Source organism: Gobio gobio (assembly GCF_949357685.1).
Source record: "Gobio gobio genome assembly, chromosome: 25".
Lineage (NCBI taxonomy): Eukaryota > Metazoa > Chordata > Actinopteri > Cypriniformes > Gobionidae > Gobio > Gobio gobio.
The window spans coordinates 37,557,014-37,581,959 of NC_137121.1; the positions used below are offsets into that span (position 1 = coordinate 37,557,014).

The 24,946-nt window shown below is 39.7% G+C and overlaps 6 protein-coding genes across 6 annotated transcripts; 2 read left to right on the forward strand and 4 right to left on the reverse strand.

Moving 5' to 3' along the window:
• Window positions 1-5,206: 5,206 nt before the first annotated feature.
• LOC307121858 (histone H2B-like) lies at window positions 5,207-5,581 on the reverse strand (the record flags this gene model as incomplete). The annotated part of the gene is made up of 1 exon (XM_079809616.1): window positions 5,207-5,581. One exon carries the CDS (start codon window positions 5,579-5,581, stop codon window positions 5,207-5,209), a length of 375 nt encoding a protein of 124 aa, XP_079665742.1.
• A 710-nt stretch (window positions 5,582-6,291) lies between these two features.
• On the reverse strand, window positions 6,292-6,603 carry LOC307121866 (histone H4; the record flags this gene model as incomplete). Its single annotated transcript, XM_079809623.1, has 1 exon — window positions 6,292-6,603. The coding sequence occupies one exon, from the start codon at window positions 6,601-6,603 to the stop codon at window positions 6,292-6,294; it is 312 nt and encodes a 103-aa protein (XP_079665749.1).
• A 5,562-nt stretch (window positions 6,604-12,165) lies between these two features.
• Window positions 12,166-13,308, reverse strand: LOC307121286 (putative nuclease HARBI1; the record flags this gene model as incomplete). The annotated part of the gene is made up of 1 exon (XM_079808818.1): window positions 12,166-13,308. One exon carries the CDS (start codon window positions 13,306-13,308, stop codon window positions 12,166-12,168), a length of 1,143 nt encoding a protein of 380 aa, XP_079664944.1.
• Window positions 13,309-14,456: 1,148 nt separating this feature from the next.
• LOC307121841 (histone H1-like) lies at window positions 14,457-15,083 on the reverse strand (the record flags this gene model as incomplete). Its single annotated transcript, XM_079809600.1, has 1 exon — window positions 14,457-15,083. One exon carries the CDS (start codon window positions 15,081-15,083, stop codon window positions 14,457-14,459), a length of 627 nt encoding a protein of 208 aa, XP_079665726.1.
• Window positions 15,084-19,608: 4,525 nt separating this feature from the next.
• On the forward strand, window positions 19,609-19,920 carry LOC307121581 (histone H4; the record flags this gene model as incomplete). The annotated part of the gene is made up of 1 exon (XM_079809203.1): window positions 19,609-19,920. The coding sequence occupies one exon, from the start codon at window positions 19,609-19,611 to the stop codon at window positions 19,918-19,920; it is 312 nt and encodes a 103-aa protein (XP_079665329.1).
• A 669-nt stretch (window positions 19,921-20,589) lies between these two features.
• Window positions 20,590-22,018, forward strand: LOC307121582 (histone H2B-like). Its single transcript, XM_079809204.1, has one exon. It carries the CDS (start codon window positions 20,602-20,604, stop codon window positions 20,974-20,976), a length of 375 nt encoding a protein of 124 aa, XP_079665330.1. The 5' UTR covers window positions 20,590-20,601; the 3' UTR covers window positions 20,977-22,018.
• Window positions 22,019-24,946: the final 2,928 nt, after the last annotated feature.

Here is a 24,946-nt window from a genome sequence, read left to right on the forward strand (position 1 = left end):
CGATGTGCGTATTGCGCATGCGACACATTTTGTAGTGAAGCTCCGTATCGGGGTGTGTATTGGTTTCCTAGAGTCACGTGATCGATGACAAATGAAGCCTCACTTTCTGTCCAATCACGTGCGCGTTTCACTTTGCGTGTCAGAAGCTTCGAACCCCCAGATCTTGCTTAACAAGTCCTTGTTGCCTCAGTCTGGTTGATGGTTTTGTGAGGAGAGTGCTGTACTTTGAAAGTTAAACAATATATTACATTTAGATAAACATTTGTTTGTCACTATTTATTACTTTTTGTTTGTTGGAGTTGTGTCTTTGTATTTTGGTAAAATATTTGCCTTACTGTCATTCCTACTGTTACACAAGCACTATCACTGCCATGTGTCATAAGCACATTTAATTACAGATGATCCTATCACATAAGGAGTGTGTGTGTGTGTGTGTGTGTGTGTGTGTGTGTGTGTGTGTGTGTGTGTGTGTGTGTGTGTGTGTGGGTGTGTGTGTGGGGGTGTGGGGGTGGGTGTGTGTGTGTGTGTGTGTGTGGGTGTGTGTGTGTGTGTGTGTGTGTGTGGGGGTGTGTGTGTGTGTGTGGGGGTGTGTGTGTGTGTGTGTGGGGGGGGGGTGTGGGGGGGGGGGGGGTGTGTGGGGGAGTGTGTGTGTGTGTGTGTGTGTGTGTGTGTGTGTGTGTGTGTGGAGAGAGAGAGAGTAGGCCTACGTTACATCTTATTGAATCATATAAGCTCATATTATATTTTATTGACACTTTTAATTAATAATTAATTTATTTACTGGACACATTAAACACAAACGTGTCAGGCTTTTATTTGTACACATAACATTGAAGCGATGGGAGTGTGTTGTGGTTGCTTCATCTGACAGAGCTTCTTCCACAGACTTCTGCCTGCTTTATTTTAAATAAGCACCAGATGGCGCTGTTCTTGACACTCTCGAAGCTTTGAATCTTTTCCCGAAACATATTCACATTAAACAAGCTGGAATCAAAGAATTTTACTTTTGTCTTAAAAAATTACTCAAGCCGACAAATCGATTATCAAAATAGTTGTCGATTACAGTTTTTGCCAATTGCTAATGAGGCAGGTGAAGATTAACGACAGAAGGATGAATTTGGTGAAGAGCGAGAGCTTTGTGTTGATGATGACAGGGTGCCGACAGCGATCGCTTGCGATTGCATTTAGAATGTAAACTTTTGATTAATTTATGAGAAATCTACAGACGCAAACAGGAAGTAAAACTCCAATTGATTTTTCTCCATAAGGATTTAGATTATCAGCCATAATGTCTAAAACATCTGAGGTAGATTGGCCATGAGTTGTGATACGAAAGTTTCTGCTTCTGTAGCTACAGGTCTGTAAGAAAAACTACACTACCCACAGTCCTAAACTTAACAGCGACACCTCTGATTGGTCCAACTCGCTGTTATTACCATAGAAACATTTACCGTACCGCGAACGGCTGTAGCGATAACAATAACTAGCTAGCTAGCAAAGGGAGCTTGTTGTCACAAACTTTCAGTGGTTTAAATACCAGAGAATGCATATAATTACATCCAGTTATTTATCTGATAATAATGTATTCTGAATTTTACTTGTAGGCCTACATTGGCTAATGGGAAAAGGAAGAGGTGACTTGTTGAGACAGTGGCATGAATCTCACCGTGAACCAAATTAACCCCAAAAACATAAAGTTTAGTACTGTTTTCCGAGCTCACTCACTTTGGGCTTGAAGCCGAGCCCGTTTGCTGGCATTAGGAGGAGAGCTGCTGTCTTGACAGCGCTAAAAAATTGCCGGATATCTATGTTTGAATCTTGGTTGCGTGTCGTTCATGAATGATTCGTTCATTTTGAACGAATCTTTAATATGACTCGGGACTAACGAGTTGTCTCAGAGAGTGATTCGTTCATTTTGTGTTGACCGCGTGTGCGCATTACGCAACATATGGGTTCTGATTCTGAATCGACAGGTGAGATCCGAGTCTTTTGTTCTTCCTGTCAGTCCCATAAACGGAAAGAGAAAAGATTAGTTCATTTTGCTGAACGAGACTCAAAGATCCGAGTCAGTAAAATGATCCGAACTTCCCACTACTCACACTGACAGTTGCAGCGCAATATGAAAGACTTCGTCTAATTGTACAACAAACAACCAATGAAAATGAATAATATGAAACTAAAACGACATAAGCTTAATTTAAAATGGCTTAGGAACTGTAGGCTATTTAGAGGTGGATAAACTCAATTTAGAGGTGGATAAACGCACTTTGGAGGTGGGTAAACGCTATTTCCGAATTTTGGGAGGTGCGTAAACGGCGTTTACGTGCGTTTAGCCTCCACTACATCCCTGATAGCCGTACACACAAAGGTGTACATACATCTTTGCTCTCATGAATCATCATTTGTTGTCTGCCAAATCGTTTTGACTGAGGGCAAAGAGAAGTTTCATAACTTTATTTTTTTAGGATATTTAAATATACAAGCAGTGAAGATAATTTAGGAGTTGCCTGGACCACATTTGTGTGGCTATTAATGATTAACGGGTAACTTCAGTGATTTAGCATTAAGCTTTGTATCAGTAGAAATCCCATAGTATATTTGAATTATGGTACTTTCCCCCCTCATATCCCCCTGAGACGAGAGAATTTTGCATTTTATTTCTGGAAAAAATCCTCTGATGACGCAAATATCGTCATTTTGCATCATCAGAAGATTTTTTTGGCCAGAGACTAAAGACTACAGCCAGTAGATGGAGCTGTTCCACATGTTATCAACCCACCCACAGGGGAGAGATCTCACTCACAGGATGAAGACACAGACGGCCACACGGACAATCATAACAGAGCGGTGCAGAGCAAAGTGAGTGTTTCAACTTCTCAATGAATTGTAGCCGTTAGTTTAGCTTCCACATGCCAGACTGGCGCTTAACGTTACCTCAGCTCTTCTCAGCCATTCGTGATGAAGGAAATCTGACACTGCTGCATCTGTGACGTGACTTTTTGTTCGGCATACTTTATTGAAAAGACACGTTCAGTTTTTAACTGTAGTGTTTATTCTCTAACTGTACGAAATGATTGTATTACTATGAAGATCAAAACGACGGTGTACGGAGTGGCCTCGTAGGGCAGCGAAGCAAGTGCATTCTGGGAGTTGTTGTCTTTCATCCACATACATTTTCTGTATTTTCTCAGTCTAGAAGGCACCAAATTCAAATAATTTCACATTTCTATTGCATTAATGACCCAGTTTAAATACAAAGCTTAATGCTAAATCAATGAAGTTACCCTTTAATATATATTTTTAATGAAAATGAAAAGAGGCAGAGTGGTGTTTTATGACATATTTCTCCTGGAGCGGCTTGAAGGCCGTGGAGGCCGTGTTAGCGTCTATTTCACTTCAAACACTCGTCCCATTCCCTGTGGACACGCGAATGGATTCAAAATGTTCAAGCGTCAAACTAGACTCTAGCTCTATTCGCGTTTGGTGTGAACGCAGCATTACTTGCAGCTTAGGGTACTCCTGGCTTACTTCCAGGGCACGTGTTATTTTCCCTTCATCCACTAGACGTCACACTTACCCACCATCACATTCATTGCAAGGAAAATGCTTGATTACAGCAGGCATTTTTTTTTCTATACTAGAATGATATAAAAACACTGTCTATGAAAATTCAATTGCGAAAATTCAAGACATTCCATACATTTTAAGACTTTTTTAGGCCTTAAAAACTGAAATCCGCGGGGACCCTGTATATAAAATACACATGTTAGTCCTGTCACCCTCACATTGCCCGCTCTAAACTCTTGGAACAGGACACATTTCCAACAGGAAGTTCATCATCAGGATCTCAGGCCGTGAGGAGACCAAACATAAATATCTCATTTCTATTAAATTGTTAAATGATTTCTTAGAATGGTTATTTGTTAATTTGAAATATATGAACTTTAGGTAAGTCACTAAGATGTGCTCAGTGAGCTCATGCTATTAGCATGTCCGTCATGTGACATCTTTATCTTAAACCCAATCCTGTTACGTTTAGTCCCGTTCCTCATATGAGACACAACAGGAGTGAGTCGAGTCCTCTGGTCTGTGGATCTAATAGACTTAGTGTGGATATTAGTTGATATAATAATATATTCACCAGCTTTATGAGTTTTACAGACATTTAGGATTATTTTGAAATGTGAATACTGTACTTACAGTTAGTCAGTCCACCACAAAGTGACTTAGACGTTTGTCTTTCTTATCATTTGTAGAAAATGCAAGTGCCAGAAACAAACAAACAAACACACACACACACTCGATGTACTCTCTCTCTCTCTCCTGTTACTAAATTTTACTTAAAACCTGAACACTGTTTTTTGGTTTGGTCCATCATTTATACAATTGTTAAAAAAAAATTATGATATATACAAATATTTGATAAACTTGAGGCTTCGGTTTAAAACGGGAAAAAATGGCTGTTTCTTTTATTTAAATACACCTCGTCTTCATATAGTGTTTTTCAGTCACAAATATTAATTATTTGAACATATAACCACCCATTTCTTTAAAATAAGCACTTCTCTCTTGAAGGGAATTAATGGACAGTGGTTTTGGTAACAGGACTGGGAAAACATCTTCAACTGAGAAACCTTGTAAAGGCACCAAAGATCGACCAACACACACTCAACAGTTCATTATGTGTATTTTTACATTCAATGTTGAAAAAAGATTAAAAAAAATAATGTTTAATTTTGAATAGTTGCAAACGTCACCCATTGGGTGGACCGGCCCAGGAGGGGCGGAGCCTTCCCAAAATATCCCTCCAAAATAACGACCTCTATATAAACTGAATCAGTAATAAACTGTGATAGAACGTAAAGATAAAACTGATCATTTATTTTGGCAACTAATTGAATGTTAAACATTCAGGGTTTAATTTAGCACTTTTTTGAAACTAGGATTAAAAAAATCTTATTCACTCAGTATTGGTCTATTCCACCACCGTCTAAACACAATTAGATGTTCAGTTGTGTTGTAGGTACTAAAAGATCCCAGGACTAATTTAAGTCTGAATGATGAAGTCTGGTCCACCGACTAGTGCTCAGCTGCGCTACATTAATGACGGTTGAGCTGGACTGAATGACAACAGGAAAAGCTCTTTAACTGAGAGGATGTGTGGCTCTTAAAAGAGCCTTTGGGGTGTGTAAGGTCAGAGGTCGCCTCACTTTGAGCTGGTGTATTTGGTCACAGCCTTTGTGCCCTCGGACACGGCGTGTTTGGCCAGCTCTCCGGGCAGCAGCAGACGCACGGCGGTCTGGATCTCTCTAGAGGTGATGGTGGAGCGCTTGTTGTAGTGCGCCAGACGCGACGCCTCGCCGCCGATGCGCTCGAAGATGTCGTTGACGAAAGAGTTCATGATGCCCATCGCCTTGGAGGAGATGCCGGTGTCGGGATGGACCTGCTTCAGGACTTTGTACACATAGATAGCGTAGCTCTCCTTCCTGGACTTTCTGCGCTTCTTTCCTCCCTTACCGGCGGTCTTGGTGACGGCCTTCTTGGAGCCTTTCTTCGGCGCGGGCTTTGCTGGTTCAGGCATGATGTCGATGATCAATGTCAGCTCAGCAGCGAGACAGAGGCTTTTATTCACCGCCGTATGCTAATTTACTAAGAGATGCGGGATTCTTCTGATTGGCTGATTTCATAGGCCGAACCCAGAAACTCGTATTTCATTGGTCAACTCAAAGCATCAGGAGAGGAACGAGGGCCAATCACAGGCGGGTAAATGATAGCCCCGCCCACCGCTTTATGTTTGAAGGACAACCCACACGAGTTCATTGCCTTTGTTCGTTTCCCGCTCTTTATTTATTTTTTTAGTAGAAGTTTGTAAAGACGAATATTCTGCAAAATAATGTAATCTGAAAAATAACCTTTAGAATGAACAAGATCCCTGTAAAAATAGCTTTAATACAATAATTCTCTTACACAAAAACACTGTTTTCATCATTTTAACTAGTTTCTATCGATTCTGCAAATCACTTTAAATACAAAGGTAAATTCTCTGAAAGAGACATTAGAACTTTTGAATGTTAGCCAAATGCTCATTTCAATAAAATTATAGTTCAAATATCTTAAGAGTCTCGTATTGTTTAAAGAAACACCAGTATTCTATTTATAGAATAAACATTTCATGGGTGTATATTTAACAGGTTATGATGTATATCCAGCATTGATGAGACTCTTTGAGTGAGGGAGTGTGTGGCTCTTAAAAGAGCCGTTGGGTTTGTGGTTTCTCTTGATCTCAGGCGTTTATCCTCCGAAGCCGTACAGGGTGCGTCCCTGCCGCTTCAGCGCGTACACAACATCCATGGCGGTGACGGTCTTTCTCTTGGCGTGCTCGGTGTAGGTCACGGCATCGCGGATCACGTTCTCCAGGAACACCTTCAACACTCCGCGGGTCTCCTCGTAGATCAGACCGGAGATGCGCTTGACCCCGCCGCGGCGAGCCAGACGACGGATGGCGGGTTTGGTGATTCCCTGGATGTTATCGCGCAAAACTTTACGATGACGCTTCGCGCCTCCTTTACCGAGCCCTTTCCCGCCTTTGCCTCTTCCAGACATGATTAACTCTGAGCACTTCAGTCGGTCGATTAACAACAGAATATAGAGGAGAAGCGCTACAAGGAGGCCGTTTATATTGACCTACAGGACCTGAAGGAAACCAGTGCTGCTCAACACGCCCCGCCCCTCGATATAGTTCAGCACAAGACATGTGATTTAACCCTAATCCTGATCTCACGAGGCCTGTCCTTTGTTTAATAATTCATCTGACGAAGATCATCACTTCAATATACAGAAAAACTGAGTGACAATGAATATATTCAATGAGTTTATTTTATTATAACAGTATATTTTCATAATATGAATTATTTCAGGACTGATTTACACTGCATATCTCCCTTTAGCTGAACTTGCGCTCATCTCTTCTTTGGCCTTCAACATCCCATAATAGTTTCAGAACAGCCCATGCCACTATTAGGGAGCAGCTGAAGATTTGATCAAAACTGTGGATGAGCGAAAGAAAGAGAGGTGGAAAGAAACAAACTGTATATTTCATACAGACTGAAGATGAAAGAGGCAAACACCAGGACACAAGGTCAAAGGTTAAAATTGAGAGATGTTTTCAGCTTTGTTGTCTTAAAGTCTAAGCTTTGGCATCCGGATCTCTGACTCGAGTGATTTCTCTGACTTTCTACTACAACAGGACAACTGAGATCTCAACATTAACCCTCTATGGTTTGCATTATGTTCTAACCTATACTTTTAAAATAAGTTTCATTACATTACATAGCTTCAATCATACAAATCAAAACACATAATAAAAAAATAAGACGATTTTTGGGGGTTATTTAGAGAAACGCTATCCTCCTTATTTTGCGAAGCGGAAGTAAATCCGATGACGTTCTTCCTTCTGAGAAACACCATCTCTGCACACGCTGTGAGTTTGGCCTTATGACATTCATCTGGGAATGCCATGTGTGTGTGTCATCTCACCAGATTTGTGACATAAATCATTTATAAACCTATGCCAGGAGAACACATCAGTGTTTCTAAACATGCAAACTGTTCATCGCAATTTCAAAATATCAGTTTAAACCCTCGCTCTGAGTTTTGATGTCCACATATTTAAGAAAACTGCAGCGTCTGAGCATTTCTATGGTAAAGAAGAGTCCAGATATTAATGATCTTCTGTGGGTCGGCCATTAATGACGTGGAAAGGCAAGTTTATTTACATAGCAGATTTCATACACAATGTGCTTTACATAGAAGGAGTTCAAATAATTACAACAGATGCCAACAAATTAAATATAATATCAAAACAGTTTAGAAAAAAGAGGTTCACTATCAGTGGACTGTAGGGCTCCTTCAGTAAAAGGACAGCTGAACAGATGTTGGCCTTTATCACACTTTCTATTTCCGGTGAGTGAAGCAGTGCACCACTACTTCTGGTCCCATCGCGGAACAATCAAAACTATAATGTCAACTATAATGTAGAGCAGCGATCCGGTGCTCTAATACTAAATAATGACATCCTTACCTCAGATTTGACCATTTCCTGACACTAAAAGCATGGGTGAGGCTGATATGGCCGGATGAAGGTCCTTCTTTTAAAATAATGAGCGAGTGTGTGTTTGTGTGTTGTAGGCCGATGCATTTCCAAACTGAGGATGTTTACGTGTCTCATATCGTCAGCCTGCTAAAATGTTCCCTTCCAAATGTGCGTTCTGAATAATAAATATATTTCTAACCTGCCGCAGTCCAGTGCTTGTCTTCTCATTAATAGTGTTTCTCTTACTAATCATATTTCATACCTGTTGTTACATTTTGAAATGAATTTGACTGATAAACATCCTTACGAAAGTTAACCATGGTTTTATTATAGTAAGAATGTAGTTCTTGTAAGTTTATAATATGCCATTGTAAACACATACGGGTGAGGGTTCGAATGCGGGTCGCCATGTTGCCCCTCCATCTTGAAAGTACATTAGCCAAAGAGGGACATAACCGTAAATTCAAGCTTGGCCTTTGGCGTTTTAACACTCGATGGCTCCGTGTCGAATGTGGACGAGGTCGAACTGGAAGCCATGTTAATCTTGGACTAAATCTGCCACCGTAGGAGTTAAAACGAAATCGGAATTGAGAGGAACAGAAACTAATATTCACTGGATGGTCATATACAAGTTCACCACTAGATGGGGGAAAATATCACACAGTGTAGCTTTAAAGAAAGTTAACGATGTTAAACATTTAATTAATCTTAAACAGTATTAAGTTAACAGCGTGACTGAATTTTGGCATAAATGTGAATTACATATACTGTAGGCTACAGTGAAATGATGACTAAAATACTGAATACAGATAATTATGTTGATTCAGATCTTATTCTTCAGGTCTCACACACACTTCATCGCGGTCACTATTTAGACGAGCACTGACACCGTGTGGTGAAATAATCACGTATGTTTACGACCCTCGGCTTATGTTGGAATTCTGAATAATAAATATATTTCTAACCTGCCGCAGTCCAGTGCTCGTCTTCTCATTAACAGTGTTTCTCTTACTAATCATATTTCAAACCTGTTGTTACATTTTGAAATGAATTTGACTGATAAACGCCCTCACGAAAGTTAACCATGGTTTTATTATAGTAAGAATGTAGTTCTTATTGTTTTTTTTTTTCATGGATTGATTACCATTTGTATTAGTTTTACTACAAATACCATGATTAAACTACAATAACAATGTTTATTTTATTTGTAATAAAACCATTGTTAATTTTCATGACAGTATTAATAGATGAATGAATGCACGGTAACTGCCTTAAAGCTACACTGTGTAACTTTTTTAGTTTATTCTTAGCTAAAAACACTTAGTTCTTTCAAAAATATATGTGCTCATTAATGTATATTCACTTCTTTCAAGTAATAAAGTATTCTCGTAAGTTTATAATATGCCATTGTAAACACATACGGGTGAGGGTTCGAATGTGGGTCGCCATGTTGCTCCTCCATCTTGAAAGTACATTAGCCAAAGAGGGACATACCCGTAAATTCAAGCTTCGCCTTTGGCGTTTTAACACTCGATGGCTCTGTGTCGAATGTGGACGAGGTCCAACTGAAGCCATATTAGTCTACGGCCACCGTAGAAGTTAAAACGAAATCGGAATTGAGAGGAACAGAAACTAATATTCACTGGATGGTCATATACAAGTTCACCACTAGATGGGGGAAAATATCACACAGTGTAGCTTTAAAGGAAGTTAACGATGTTAAACATTTAATTAATTTTAAACAGTATTACGTTAACAGCGTGACTGAATTTTGGCATAAATGTGAATTACATATACTGTAGGCTACAGTGAAATGATGACTAAAATATTTAATACAGATAATTATGTTCATTCAGATCTTATTCGTCAGGTCTCACACACACTTCATCGCGGTCACTATTTAGACGAGCACTGACACCGCGTGGTGAAATAATCACGTATGTTTACGACCCTCGGCTTATGTTGGATTAAAAAACGACACGTTCAGCAGAGTTTGGAGAATCCTGTACACAGTAATGATCAGTTTATCTCTTCTCCTGTCTCTAAAAATGTCCGGATTTTTAAATCATCCTCCAGATGCTTATTTGAAGTGTTGTTTGTTCAGCTAGGTGTTAACAGCACATTGAAAACATTCATAACCGGAAGAATCAGCACACTTCTGTATTCAATTATGGCATCCCATAACTGCGCAAAGAACGCCAGTCTTTCTGTAGTCCACATTAAAAGTTAGCTAGCCAGTCAAAACTACACAGTCGTCGCAGAACTACATTCACAAGACAACTACTATTAGCGGAAGTGGAAATCTAACACATTATAGTTTAACCCTTAAATGCATACCTCGGTCTTTAGCGACCCGAGACTTCATTCATTTTTTAAAGTTATCAACCGTCTTAGTATTCCTCAATCAATCCATTTTAAACAATATAACAAGAAAAAAATGATACAATTATAATTGAATGCCTGGTGTTCCACTAGTTTTTGTCAAAATTGTATAGGGTGTGTAAGATTGTACGTAATTTTTTTATGCACAATAATAAATGAATCTATAATGACGAAATAAGTGCAATCATCACTTGATGATGGATCTGGTGAAGGAAGCTGTCAGTGATCAAAATATTTACTTTCAAGACGATAAAAATTAGTTTTGAGGATATGCGTGAGATGGTGAATATGATCCAGATGCTGAATGTGCTGGAGATACACTTTTTATTCTTCTGTAATTGTTGCTCTAATATCAGGAGTTTTATATATTATCGTGACAGGTATAGATCTATCCATGTTAGATATAGATCCGGGTCGCTAAAGACCCCAATATGTGAGAATGATTGGCAAAACAGTCTCGCATTTAAGGGTTAAACATGGAGATGCTCGCTCTCACGTGAACAATAAGGTGATATGGCAAAGATGTACTACAATGGAGAGTAGTTTTTCCATAAAACTACGATTTTTTCTTTTATTTATTTGCAAATTTCTTTTAAACATTGATAGATTTGTAAACTTGCAACTCATGCGAACCCAAAATAAGTAGATCCCCATCATTTAACCTTCAAAATGACAAACTCATCCTCACTCTCATCCCATGGAAGAGCGAACTCTGCAATCTTCCGGCTGATCTTTACGTTAATGTATTAGTTTTCTGAGAATATGACATTTTGTTATTTATACATAAATACAACTATACTACAATAAGCACTGCAAATAAATAACTGAAGTCATATTATTGATGCTACTGTCTATAAAAATCCCAATGGGGAAATACATTACTGCACTTCCACTGGGACAGCGTTGCCATGTGGAAACATTTTCTCAATTTACAGTAAAACTATGTTCAATGATGTTTTAATTAATGAAAATATCTAATTCACTTTCAAAAGAATCCCCCTTGAGAAGAGATGCTCAGACATGAGGTTAGAGCAACTCCTGGAGCACATCCACAGATCTTCAGTGTGAGGGCGACAGCAGGACATCTAAACGCCATTCAATTAAAAACAGCACATCATTGGCTAAAAAAAAAAATATATATATATATATATATATATATATAGATAGTGTGTACTTATGTATGAATACAATTCTGTATCTAAGATAATAAACCATAAAGATAATTGATATTTACATATTTCTCCCTATATTCTGTAGTAATGAATGATTTAGAGAATGGAGACCCAGGAAGTGTTCATGTAACGACACTTTAACGGCAATTTACACCCCCACCACAGCAGCGGTCAATTCCAAAGGCACCCACCATCATTCATGAACACAACACCACACCCTACTGTTTTAGTAGGGTGTGTAAATAACACAAAACAGTTGTAGTTTACATGTATATAGTTGTGTTTTGTGCACTGTTGCACTTTATACCTGTTCAATATTACCTATTTTTTCAAATGGTTCTTTGACCTAAATATTTATTTTCCAATAAAAACAAGTTCTCGAATTGTTTCAGTCATTTATTTTCACTAGACATATTCAATACAGCACTTTCAAAATAATCATTTGTACATTATTGTAAAGGTAAATACTTTAAAAAAAAAACCCTGAACAAAATAGAAAAAAAACTTGATGGCCAGCATTTAAGGGTCAAGGTACTTTGTGAGTATTCTCCTCACTCTCTTTCCCTCTCCTTCATTACAGTCTGTGAGGTAGTTGTTGCATTGTGTAGGAGGCTGTAAGTCTTTATCACCTTGCATCGTTCCCAACACAGTGTGTTCATCCACAGTCTCCTTACAGTTTTCACAAAAATTGTGGAGAACAAAGCAGGCGTAAATGACAAAGGGCAGGTCCTGCAAGTTGATGTCCATAGGCCTTTTCAGTGCAGCAAATCTGGCTTTGAGACGACCAAAAGCACACTCAATGACCATCCGGGCCCTACACAAACTTAGCCCAAAGTACTGTTCTTGAGGTGTGGAGCCACCGTTTGCATATTCCTTCATCAAGTAAGGCAGCAGAGGGTAAGCTGGGTCACCAAGAAGATAAATTGGTATGTCCTCCTCATTGTCCACAATCTGTTTTTTCAGAGGAGGGATCTGGCCAGTCTTAAAGTACAGGTTGAGCTTTGAATTAGCAAAAACCTGTGCATCGTGTACACTCCCGGGCCACTTTATCACAACATCCATAAATCTGTGCTTATAATCACAGACCGCCTGTACATTGAGAGAATGTTTGCCTTTCCTGTTGATGTAGTCCGTCGAGTTGGCAGATTTGATTTCTATGTGTGTGCCGTCGACCGCTCCCAAACACTGTGGCATGCCATGAGCACGATGGAAACGCAAAACCAGATCCTCGGCCTCGGACTCCGTAAAAGGCAATTTGATGTACTTTGGACCCAGGTGGACAGCGATCGCTGTGCACGTTTGCCTGACAACAACAGACACAGCCTGTCGCGACACGCCGAAGGCGTTAGCGGTCTTACTTAGCCGTCCCTCGTCGCTCAAATAGTGCAGAGTTAACGCAACCCTTTTGAGTGTAGTAATTGGTGCCCTCATATTTGTTGTTTGCCCTTCAATATACGGACTGAGTTCCTCGCTCAGGGCGACGAGAGATGCTTTGGACATGCGGAAATTCTCCCTCCATTCATCTTCCACAACAACGCCATTGACAAAGTTGTCCCACCAACTGCTAGTTCTACCTGGTCTTATCCAAAATGTTCTCCTGGTTGCTCTCCTGGTTGTCTTCCGCGGTGGATCTAAGAGCATGTGGCGTATGGTGTTGTCCATTATCGCTTGTTGCTCACCACAATTGCGTAGAAGCAATAGATTTTGCTGTAATAAAGCTAGTAGGCTTAGTAGCTTCTGCAGCACGTACACAATCATGTAGTCCGCCATTATTGTTGTTGCTGTTACGTGTGACGCAGCTGACACGTGATGTGATGACATCATCGTTTCACAAAATATACGGATTGGCTGTACACACGAAACCGCAAGAGAGTCATTATCAGATGTATCCACTTTAGGACCTAGTTTCAAAAAATAGCGGTTTCAGTCTCCCAAAACGCCGGATCCGTGTGGACGAAACGCCAGTACGATATAAAATGTATACGTATTCAGTGAAACGCGTCTCCGTGAGGACGGGCCCATAATCACTGACTAAAATCTTCTCAGTTGGAACAAAGAGAATGAATTTCCGTGACTCCACACACTGTCTTTATACGAACGTGCCAGTCGCCCATTGGTTTACAGTCTGAAGAGATTTCAACCAATCACTGAACTTCCCTCCAAAGCCCAACCCCCTTTTCTAATAAATATGTATACATCTGTGAGTAATAAGAGAGAAAAATAGATGAAACTACTGAAATATTTGATAGTGCACTACAGATGTTAGATATAATTATAAATATAATATAATGAAATCCCTTCACATTCATTTAACAATGTGTTTTTTCTGTGTGCAATTAATGTGTAAACATTAAAACTAATAAATAATGAAATATTTAAACAAGCTTTAAATAATGTAAATAATGTACTTTAATATCAGTGTTACTGGGGTTTGACAGGCACACTTTAACATAGAATATGATAAATATTTGTATTATATATATATTTTAATACTGTAGTTTTGTTTTTTATTGTAATATCAGTTGTATCACTGCCTTTATTGTGTGTGGGGTAGTTTGTGTTGAGTGTGTCTGTTCTGTTGTTTAAAGTGTAAAATGGTTTAGTGATTCAAGACTTATTTTATCTGGTTATTTATTTTAGTATTTTATATTGTTTGTTTCTGCACGATTTTAAGTGGCCAAATGTCACATCTTGGCTTTTACTCAAAATATGATCAAATCAGTAAAAAGGATTTGCTCTTTTTCAGAGTTAGTGGGTGGCTCTTAAAAGAGCCGTTGGGGAACAAACTTTATTTGTTTGTACTTAAAGATTTACCTCTTTTTGGGAGCTGCCCTTTTAGGCTTGGTGGCTTTAGGCTTCGCCGTCTTGGGTTTCGCTGCCTTGGCTTTTTTGGGGCTCTTGGCGGCTTTCTTAGCGGCTGCTGGCTTCTTTGCCTTCTTGGGGCTCTTCGTCGCCTTCTTAGCGGCTGCGGCGGCGGGTTTCTTGGCCTTCTTAGGCGATTTCTTGGCGGCGGCTTTGGGCTTCTTTGGGCTCTTCGTCGCCTTCTTGGCGGCGGCGGGTTTCTTGGCCGCGGGCTTCTTCGCTTTAGGAGCCGCTTTCTTGGCCACGGGCTTCTTCTTGGTCTCGGCTTGCTGCTTGTTGAGCTTGAATGAGCCCGAGGCGCCGGTCCCTTTGACCTGCACCAGGGTGCCTTTAGTCACCAGGCTCTTGATGGCGATCTTGACGCGGGAGTTGTTCTTCTCCACGTCGTAGCCGCCGGCGGCGATCGCTTTCTTCAGGGCGGCGAGGGACACGCCGCTCCTCTCCTTGGATGCGGACACAGCTTTGACGATGAGCTCGCCGACGCCTGGACCCGCTTTCTTGGCTTTCGCCGCGGACTTCTTCTTGGGCGCTTTGGCCGGGGCGGCAGCAGCCGGGGCTGGGGCGGTTTCTGCCATCTCTCTCTGATCGGATCTAAAGTCTGTAAAAGCGCTGTCTGGGTTCAGCAATGACTGGCGCTCGCGCGGCGCTGCGCTCTTCAATAACACATGAGAACCTTATAGACTCAACCTGCCCGCTCGGTGTCTGTGCGCGTCCACGAGCCCCTCACGCGTGTGTTTTCTTCTCTCACATTTGGGGCAAAACTAAAGCGGTGAAATAGTTTGTCTCAGTCAAAACAAAGTGAACACCGAGCAGAGGCTCTGAGCTTTCATTAGAGACTAAAACACGCCAAGAGGAAATGTTTCTTTCGCCTCCATCAGATCAAACCCAAGGCGAGCATCAGCCACGGGGGAAAGCCGCGTGTGAATCTGATGGATAGTTTAAGTGTAAAAGCGGATAAAAGCCCAAACGCGTCTCTGTGTGTTCAGCAGACAGTCTGAAAGAGACTTTAATGAAATCAGCCTCAGTGAGGGCGTGAGGAGGCTTTCATACAGCTGCTGTTTTGGGCGGCTTGAAGCACACGAACATCTGGAGGATCCGAGTCTCTCTGGGACTCTCATGTCTGGCCAGCAGATGATCTGTCCTTATAATAACAATAATCACAGTAATAACTCAAGACTGTTAATGTCTGAACTAAATCATCATATGTGTTTCTCCTCGTCTCAGCTCATCTGAATGAGTTGTTCACTAACAGCAAGACTTAAATAACAACTTATTTTTCTCACTCTTTCTTATTTCCTCCTTGTGCTAACTTGTGCTTTTCTGGACAATGTTTGAAACTTGCTAGCCATTGCTATGTCATTGCCTCTTATATTCCTCATTTGTACATCTCTTTGGATAAAAGTGTCTCCTAAATGAGTAAATATAAGTAATAAACACAGTGGAATCATGTACAGTATATGTTTGATATATTTGCACAGATGTTGTGGTTTGGTCAGAATATGAGTCTGGATTGTCTCATAACTCTCTCTCTCTATACCTTCTCATATCGTCTGGAATATGATCATTACTTTGCACTTAAATAAAAGCTTTGGCTAAAGCTTTCAACATCCGAAACATCTGGTTTATTTTTATTTATAATAACTGGAATGCTATAGTTTCCTTGTATCCCATTCATCTTCATAAATCTCAAGCTCATAAAATGGAACCCAGTCGGTTGACTTACATTTCCATGTTACTACATGTTTAATTCATTTTAATATTTTTTTAAATACATTTTCTGAAAATAAGAAAATAGTTTGTCATTTATACATAAATACAACTATACTACAATAAATACTTCAAATAAATAAATACTGAAATCATATTATTGATGCTACTGTGTATAAAAGATCCCAATGGACCCTTTTCACAGACTGTGATTGAAGCGCTTTAACGGTCATCGATTTCGTAAATCCTGCAACGTTTTTTGTATTTTCATTTTTATTTTTAAATATATGTATATTTATAACACTAATACTTTGTATATTATTACTTTTGCATCAAATTACAAAAAAACAAGTTAGCGCTGCTGTGAGGGTGTGTCTATGGGAGTGATGGTAAAATCTGTTCTCTGCCGTTATCAATCTCACTCTATTTTTGCCCTCTTTTTGAAAGTTGTGAAATCACTATTGTGCCGTTTTTCTTTAGCTATTTTAGCAAATGGGGACACAAAAAATATATTTAATGTATTCTCTCATTCGCCGCTATAAAAGTTAACCCAACTATGACGACTTCCGCTCTGAGAAACCCGGAAATGTGAAACGGATCTATGGGGAAATACATTACTGCAATTTACAGTAAAACAGGAAAATGAGTAGAAATTAATTCTTACCATGGCAACTCCGTACCATAAAGGGTTAAACAAAGGTCAGGCCTCGAGATCAGGGTTAGGGTTAAATCACGATAGGCTTGTTCGACTTGAAGCAGTGCATGCCGGTTAGAAATTGTGTCCGACTTGAGGCGGCCCGACGGCACGTGACTGACGTATGGCATTAAAGCGCCCCGAGAGCGATTCTCTGGCCCTGTCCCATGGGCGTCACTAGGCCCTTTTTTGGGGGGCTCCTAAAATTCTGTCCAGCCCCTCTAAAAAATGTGTAATTAACGGGAGGCTTCGGCTTCGTCCCGTTTTTTAATCTGCGTTAAAGGATTAGTTCACTTTTAAATAAACTTTTGCTGATAATTTACTCACCCCCATGTCATCCAAGATGTTCATGTCTTTCTTTCTGCAGTCGAAAAGAAATGAAGGTTTTGGATGAAAACAGTCCAGGGTTTTTCTCCATGTAATGGACTTCAATGGGCCCCAAACGGTTCAAGGTCCAAATGACAGTTTCAGTGCAGCTTCAAAGGGCTTTAAACGATCATCTCTGAGCTCAGCCATAACTTCTGGCAAGTGAGGTCAAATTAGATCGTGGTCATAGATATATCGATAGTGGATGCCTCATTCTATTGATCTGTGCAGTCGCTAATGAGGCATCTACGTATACAGCTATGACCACGATCTAATTTCACCTCACTTGCCGGAAGTTATGGCGGAGCTCAGAGATGATCACGTTCGTCTGTTAAGAGGTAAAATAATAGCATAAATACTGCTTGGTTTCTCGCAGAAACTGATGGTTTGGCTAGATAAGACCCTTATTCATCGTCTGGTGTCGTTTGAAGCTGCACTGAAACTGTCATTTGGACCTTGAACCTTTTGGGGCCCATTGAGGTCCATTATATGGAGAACAACCCTGGACTGTTTTCATCCCAAACCTTAATTTCTTTTCGACTTTAGAAAGAAAGACATGGACATTTTGGATGACATGGGGGTGAGTAAATTATCAGCAAAAGTTTATTTAAAAGTGAACTAATCCTTTAAAGTCCTTTTACACTGGACGCGATTTTGACGTGCGAATAATTCGCGCAATGGTTTTATTTTTTGATCAGCTGTTGGTGTAATGAGAGCTTCCACACCGAAAGCAAATGTGCTGTGGCGAAAAAACTGTTTATTTTTTCGTTTCGATGTCGATTTTTTTTTTTTTACACTTGCAGCGATAGAAAAGGCTTCAACCAATCACATACAAGGAAACAAAGGTGACGAAATATCCAGTTGATGTCATTAGCTATTCACTCAACATTAATCTTTGCCAGGTATCGCATTTCTCCTGAGATTACAGCTGTAGTTGTGTTTACAGCTGTACAGATGCAGATGTGTTTGCCCACAATAGGCTACAGATTACCATATTATAATCAATATACGTTGATTTTTTTTCTAACCTAATTGTGTCCGCGACTATAAAAAGTGAATGTGTTTCCATCAGTACGACTGTGGCACTTAATGTTGACATTGTGACTCAACTGGAAACAACTGCTCCGGATCGACTGGTTCCTGAAGTGTGTGTGTGTGTGTGTGTGTGTGTGTGTGTGTGTGTGTGTGTGTGTGTGTGTGTGTGTGTGTGTGTGTGTGTGTGTGTGTGTGTGTGTGTGTGTGTGTGTGTGTGTGTGTGTGTGTGTGTGTGTGTGTGTGTGTGTGTGTGTGTGTGTGTGTGTGTGTGTGTGTGTGTGTGTGTGTGTGTGTGTGTGTGTGTGTGTGTGTGTGTCTCGTCTGATGCGGTGCTACTGTCTCTGGAGGAGCTCCTCAAACTGTCCCACGGACATTTAAAAAGTAAGAGCTGAACCGGCCATGATAAATCTTTAGCTCCTGGGGCCAGTTGCATAAACTAAGCCATTAAGTTAAGACAGTGTCTTAACATCTAGTATGAGCCACTAGCAGTTAGGGAAGTGGCATTCAGTCTTACTTTTCGTATCATATTAGGCCAGTCTATGTTTTTATGTAACTGATTTTAAAAAGTTATGCACAGTCTTAAAGAAAAAAATGTATGTCTAACTTGTAAGACTAGTCTACACGGTTTATGCAACCGGCCCCTGTACAAGATTAGCATACTCCCCTTCAGACTGTTCTTTAAGACTGGCTGCACCCAAAACCTTCTTTTCGGTCTTTTCGGTTATGGTGCAGATGACTCTAATGTGAGATGGTGGTCCAGTGGGTTAAACAATGGAACTGACACACAGAAGGTTGCTGTTTCGATCCAAGCGGTCACCACCAGTGTGTCCTTGAGCAAGGCACTTTACTCCATGTTGCTCCAGGGGGATTGTCCCTGTAATAAGGATGAAAAGCGGATAAAAGCATCTGCCAAATGCATATGCATATATATATATATGGTGCAAGTTCAGCTAAAGGGAGTCATACAGTGTAAATCAGTCCTGAAATCATTCATATTCTGCAAATATACACATATACAATAATACAATAAACTCATTGAATATATTCATTGTCCCTCAGTTTCTCTGTATATGATGTGATGATCTTCGTCAGATGAATTATTAAACAAAGGACAGGCCTCGTGAGATCAGGATTAGGGTTAAATCACATGTCTTGTGCTGAACTATATCGAGGGGCGGGGCGTGTTGAGCAGCACTGGTTTCCTTGAGGTCCTGTAGGCAAATATAAACCGCCTCCTTGTAGCCCTTCTTCTCTATTTTCTACTGATACTCGACAGACTGAAGTGGTTATAGTTAATTATGTCTGGAAGAGGCAAAGGCGGGAAAGGGCTCGGTAAAGGAGGCGCGAAGCGTCACCGTAAAGTTTTGCGCGATAACATCCAGGGAATCACCAAACCCGCCATCCGTCGTCTGGCTCGCCGCGGCGGGGTCAAGCGCATCTCCGGTCTGATCTACGAGGAGACCCGCGGAGTGTTGAAGGTGTTTCTGGAGAACGTGATCCGCGATGCCGTGACCTACACCGAGCACGCCAAGAGAAAGACCGTCACCGCCATGGATGTTGTGTACGCGCTGAAGCGGCAGGGACGCACCCTGTACGGCTTCGGCGGATAAACGCCCGAGATCAAGAGAACCCGCAAACCCAACGGCTCTTTTAAGAGCCACACACTCCCTCACTCAAAGAGTCTCATCAATGCTGGATATACATTATAAACTTTTTATTCAATGCTGGCGTTATTTATAGAATACGAGACTAGTTTTAAGGTATTTCAACAAGTTTTATTTAAATAAGCATTTGCCTAACATTTTAAAGTTCTAATGTCGCAGAATATAACAATTTCTATATAAAGTGATTTGCAAAATCAAGAGAAACGAGTTAAAATGATGAAAACACAAAAGTGTTTTGTGTATGAGAGAATTGTTTTATAAAAGCTATTTTTACAGGGATCTTGTTCATTCTAAAGGTTAGTTTTCAGATTACTTTATGTTGCAGAATATTCGTCTTTTAAAACTCTTATTAAAACAAAAAATAAAGAGCGGGAAACGAACAAAGGAAATTAAGTCGTGTGGGTTGTCCTTCAAACATAAAGCGGTGGGCGGGGCTATCATTTACCCGCCTGTGATTGGCCCTCGTTCCTCTCCTGATTCTTTGAGTTGACCAATGAAATACGAGTTTCTGGGTTCGGCCTGTGAAAGCAGCCAATCAGAAGAATCCTGTATCTCTTAGTAAATTAGCATACGGAGGTGAATAAAAGCCTCTGTCTCGCTCCTGAGCTCACATTGATCTTCGACATCATGCCTGAACCAGCAAAGCCCGCGCCTAAGAAAGGCTCCAAGAAGGCCGTCACCAAGACCACCGGTAAGGGAGGAAAGAAGCGCAGAAAGTCCAGGAAGGAGAGCTACGCTATCTATGTGTACAAAGTCCTGAAACAGGTTCATCCCGACACCGGCATCTCCTCCAAGGCGATGGGCATCATGAACTCTTTCGTCAACGACATCTTCGAGCGCATCGGCGGCGAGGCGTCGCGTCTGGCGCACTACAACAAGCGCTCCACCATCACCTCTAGAGAGATCCAGACCGCCGTGCGTCTGCTGCTGCCCGGAGAGCTGGCCAAACACGCCGTGTCCGAGGGCACAAAGGCTGTGACCAAATACACCAGCTCAAAGTGAGGCGACCTCTGACCTTACCCCCCCCAAAGGCTCTTTTAAGAGCCACCCATCCTCTCAGTTAAAGAGCTTTTGTGTTTTATCTGTCTTGATCTTTCAAGAACTTTGATGTATTTAATATGAATGCAGACAATATTTCAGCTTTGAGTTTTTTTCCACAAATAAATTAATTCTACTTAAGATGGCTTTGTGAAAATTATCATTGGTGTTGACACTTAAAAATACATACCTGCAAACTAGTCGCTTTGGCGAAATTTGAAAGCATTGTTAACTTCAAAATAATAATTGGAAATGGGCTCATTTAGACGGTAAGGGCTTGACATTCATCTTAAAAGTTAATAAAATAAACAGAAACGTGTTTTCAATGTAAACAGTGATTGATAAGGGATAGTGTATTTCAGTAACAAAGAACATTTGTGGATAAATCAAAACAAATGATCATAACAGCACTAAACTCACAGAATAAAACATACTGTGGTAAACATTGAGTTTTATTTATAACGCATGATATTGTTAATAACACAAGTTGACTAAGGGGGCTGTTTTGCTGAATATTATCACGATTGCAAATGTTACATTGATTTTTGTGGTTCAATAAACAAGTACCCTAGTTAATGTTAAGTTGCTTACATTTTAGACACAAACAACATTGACTTTTTTGTTCTATTTCACTGACAAAGGAAAGCAACACTCAGTGCTGTGTTTTGTTGCTGAATGATTCAGTGTTTGAATGAATCGTTTGAATGAATCGACTCAATGACTCGCTCGTTAAGACGGTTACCTGCTGCCACCTACTGGTGGCTTACTTTCATGTTTAAAATATCATTGTATTTTTCTTATTTGTATATTCAAACGTTTAAAACAGTCTCATAACATTTGTTGTAGATGTAATTTTTCAGTGTAAATGATTTAATTTGATTGGTAACAGCCCTGTAGTGTCTTATTATTATAACTAAATGTATGCATCATCTTTCATGTCAAATTCTTACATATGATCAATAAATACAAAGTAAACAACGCCCTGGGGTAAAAATAAAAAATATGCAGATTTAAGTATGTAAAAGCTTTCTTTCTTTCTTTCTTTTTATTTCGAACAACAACCAAAAAAAAATATATATATATAATAAAAACAAAGTAAAACATACAACATTTGTGTTACCAAATAGACGCAATATCAAAAATAAAATTACATGTGTTCGAAAAGGAGCGGGATGAAGCAAAAGCTTGTATTATTATATTGTATTATTTTCCCACCCCTTATATAATCATACAAAATTTCATCAAAATTGTATTCTCACCACATACATCATATACTTATTGCACAACAACCATTGCACAAATACATTAAATAAAAAAATAAGAAAAAATATCTTATACTCAATCTTTTAACCCACCCTCATTATTCTTGTTCCACCTCATAACCTTTTATTAACTTGATTTTATACAGCTTTTTAAACTGTTTAAAGTTTGTACAGTATTTTAACACCTGTTCCAACTTATTCCACAACCTCACCCCACATATAGTGATGCACATAAGCTGATATAACACTGAGGATAATTTTGCTTCAGAATAAATTTACACCACCACTCCTTTGGAAAAGACTCAAATGTATGTATAATGATTGGATGAAAATAAAAATGTAAAATTTTCATGTAAAAACGAAAAGTTAGTAATATCATTTGTAGCATATCTCAATAAAAGAATAATGGATGTAAATGGTAAGAGTATGACTGCTTTATCTCCTGCATGCTGGTCATATTCCTGCCCATAGCTTTAAGAGAGCACACACTAGGGATGTGGAAATGAAGCCTCATGAAGCAGTGAGGCTTTCCCCTGACTGTTCCGGGAAAAGATTGAAAGCTTCGAGAGTGTCAAGAACAGCGCCATCTGGTGCTTATTTAAAATAAAGCAGGCAGAAGTCTGTGGAAGAAGCTCTGTCATATGAAGCAACCACAACACACTCCCATCGCTTCAATGTTATGTGTACAAATAAAAACCTTACACGTTTGTGTTTAATTTGTCCATTAAATAAATTAATTTACTCATTAAAGTGTGTCAATAAAATATAATATGAGCTTATATGATTCAATATGATGTAATATAGGCCTTCTCTCTCTCTCTCTCTCTCTCTCTCTCTCTCTCTCTCTCTCTCTCTCTCTCTCTCTCTCTCTCTCTCTCTCTCTCTCTCTCTCTCAACACACACATAGTGAATAAGGACATTGTGTGATAGGATCATTTAATGTGCTAATGACACTTGGCAGTGATAGTGCTTGTGTAACTGTAGGAATAACAGAAAGGTGATAAAGTTTTTAATAATTTTTATTAAGGAAAGGTTTCACAGTGATGGGGCTGAGTCTATTTCTCCTCTTAGACAGTAGAAAAGCATACATACAATGGAAGCTATAAAAACTCAAAATAATTCCCAGATAGGGGAAGTCTTTCTTTTTTTTTTGCCTGTTGCCATTGCTCTAAATACAAACCCTTCGCCAAACTCCAACAACACCCTATCCCCTAATCCCACCCTAACCCCAATTACCTAGAAAACAACAAAAGTGCAAATATTTTACCAAAATAAAAAGACACAAAAACAAAAAATAGTTACAAATAAATTTTGGTTATCTAAATGTAATGTATTGATTCACTTTCAAAGTACAGCACTCTCCTCACAAACCCATCAACCAGACTGACTGAGCCAACAAGGACTCTGGGGATCGAACCTTCTGACACGCAAAGCGAAACGCATACGGAAAGTGAGGCTTCATTTGTCATCGATCACATGACTCTGGGAAACCAATACACACCCCAAAACGGAGCTTGAGTGTCATACCTGACATCACTAGCAAACACAAACACACAATAATCATACATGCTACACTAAATCTTTAAATCCGGGGAATTAAACAAGTTGTTACATAAATATAATAATTACAGTTCAATTCACTTAACAATATCGCAGTTATTGAAGTACACTGTAAACCCTAATAAGTGGAGACTACTCAAATGATTAGAGGAAAGTGATTCCCTCAGTTCAGTTGAGTAATGGGGAAACTGACAACTCAATTTAATTGAGTTGACCTAATGTGGTCTCTTCATTGAATTAACTTAAATGTTTAGGTACCGATAACTTAAAAAGGCAAACAGACTAAACTCAAATGATTTGAGGAAAGTGATTCCCTCAGTTAATTTGAGTAATGGGGAATTGATCATTAAAACAAGTTGTTGTTTTGTTTTTTTCACAACAACCACTTTATTAGGTTTATACTACATTTAATTAATGGAAACTTGCTCATAACAGTAAGCTCACATTTTTAAGTCACATTTTTAAGACAAACAAAATAGTAAGCTCCTATTTTTAACAGTAAGCTCATATTTTTAAAAGAAAAACAAAATCATAAGCTCATTTTTAAAAGATGCTGTGTTTTGTAAGGGAGGTTTGTGGTCATTCTACAGAATCATGTCCTGTCACAGAATGCGACCACACTACACCCCCTGCAAGAAAAAGGCGTTTATCGTGTGGTGGTGAAAGTCTTACTGGCTTCCTTGCTTCTTATCTGACAGGAAAAGCACAAACCGGAAAGGCCCCCTTAGACCCCAATGATGTATCTTAACAGTGTTTTTTTTAAATGTTTGGAAATGCATGTGCTGATCTTTTCTCCATTTGAACCAAACTGCTGGTTACCAAGGATTGTATTTTAGGCTGCAGCTCTTTCTGCCCCATGGAAAGGACAATGCGTTGAATAAATTCAAATGTGTACTTCAGCTACTTTGGGTAATTCATGAATTAGTGTAACGCATAAATTAGTCCGAACAGAAGGCACATTGGTTCAGGAAGGTCGTGTAGATTGTCCATCAGCACTTTTCCCTCAATTACTACACCAAAGGAGGAGGGAGACAAATGCAGAGAGTCGAGGGGCTGAAGAGTCATCCCATCTTCAACGATTACAATCCCCACTGGCATGTCCGATTTGTCCT

What these genes read in the sequence shown, in the direction of transcription:
- LOC307121582 (XM_079809204.1), top strand. Translation starts at nt 20,602, where the DNA reads ATGCCTGAACCAGCAAAGCCCGCGCCTAAGAAAGGCTCCAAGAAGGCC.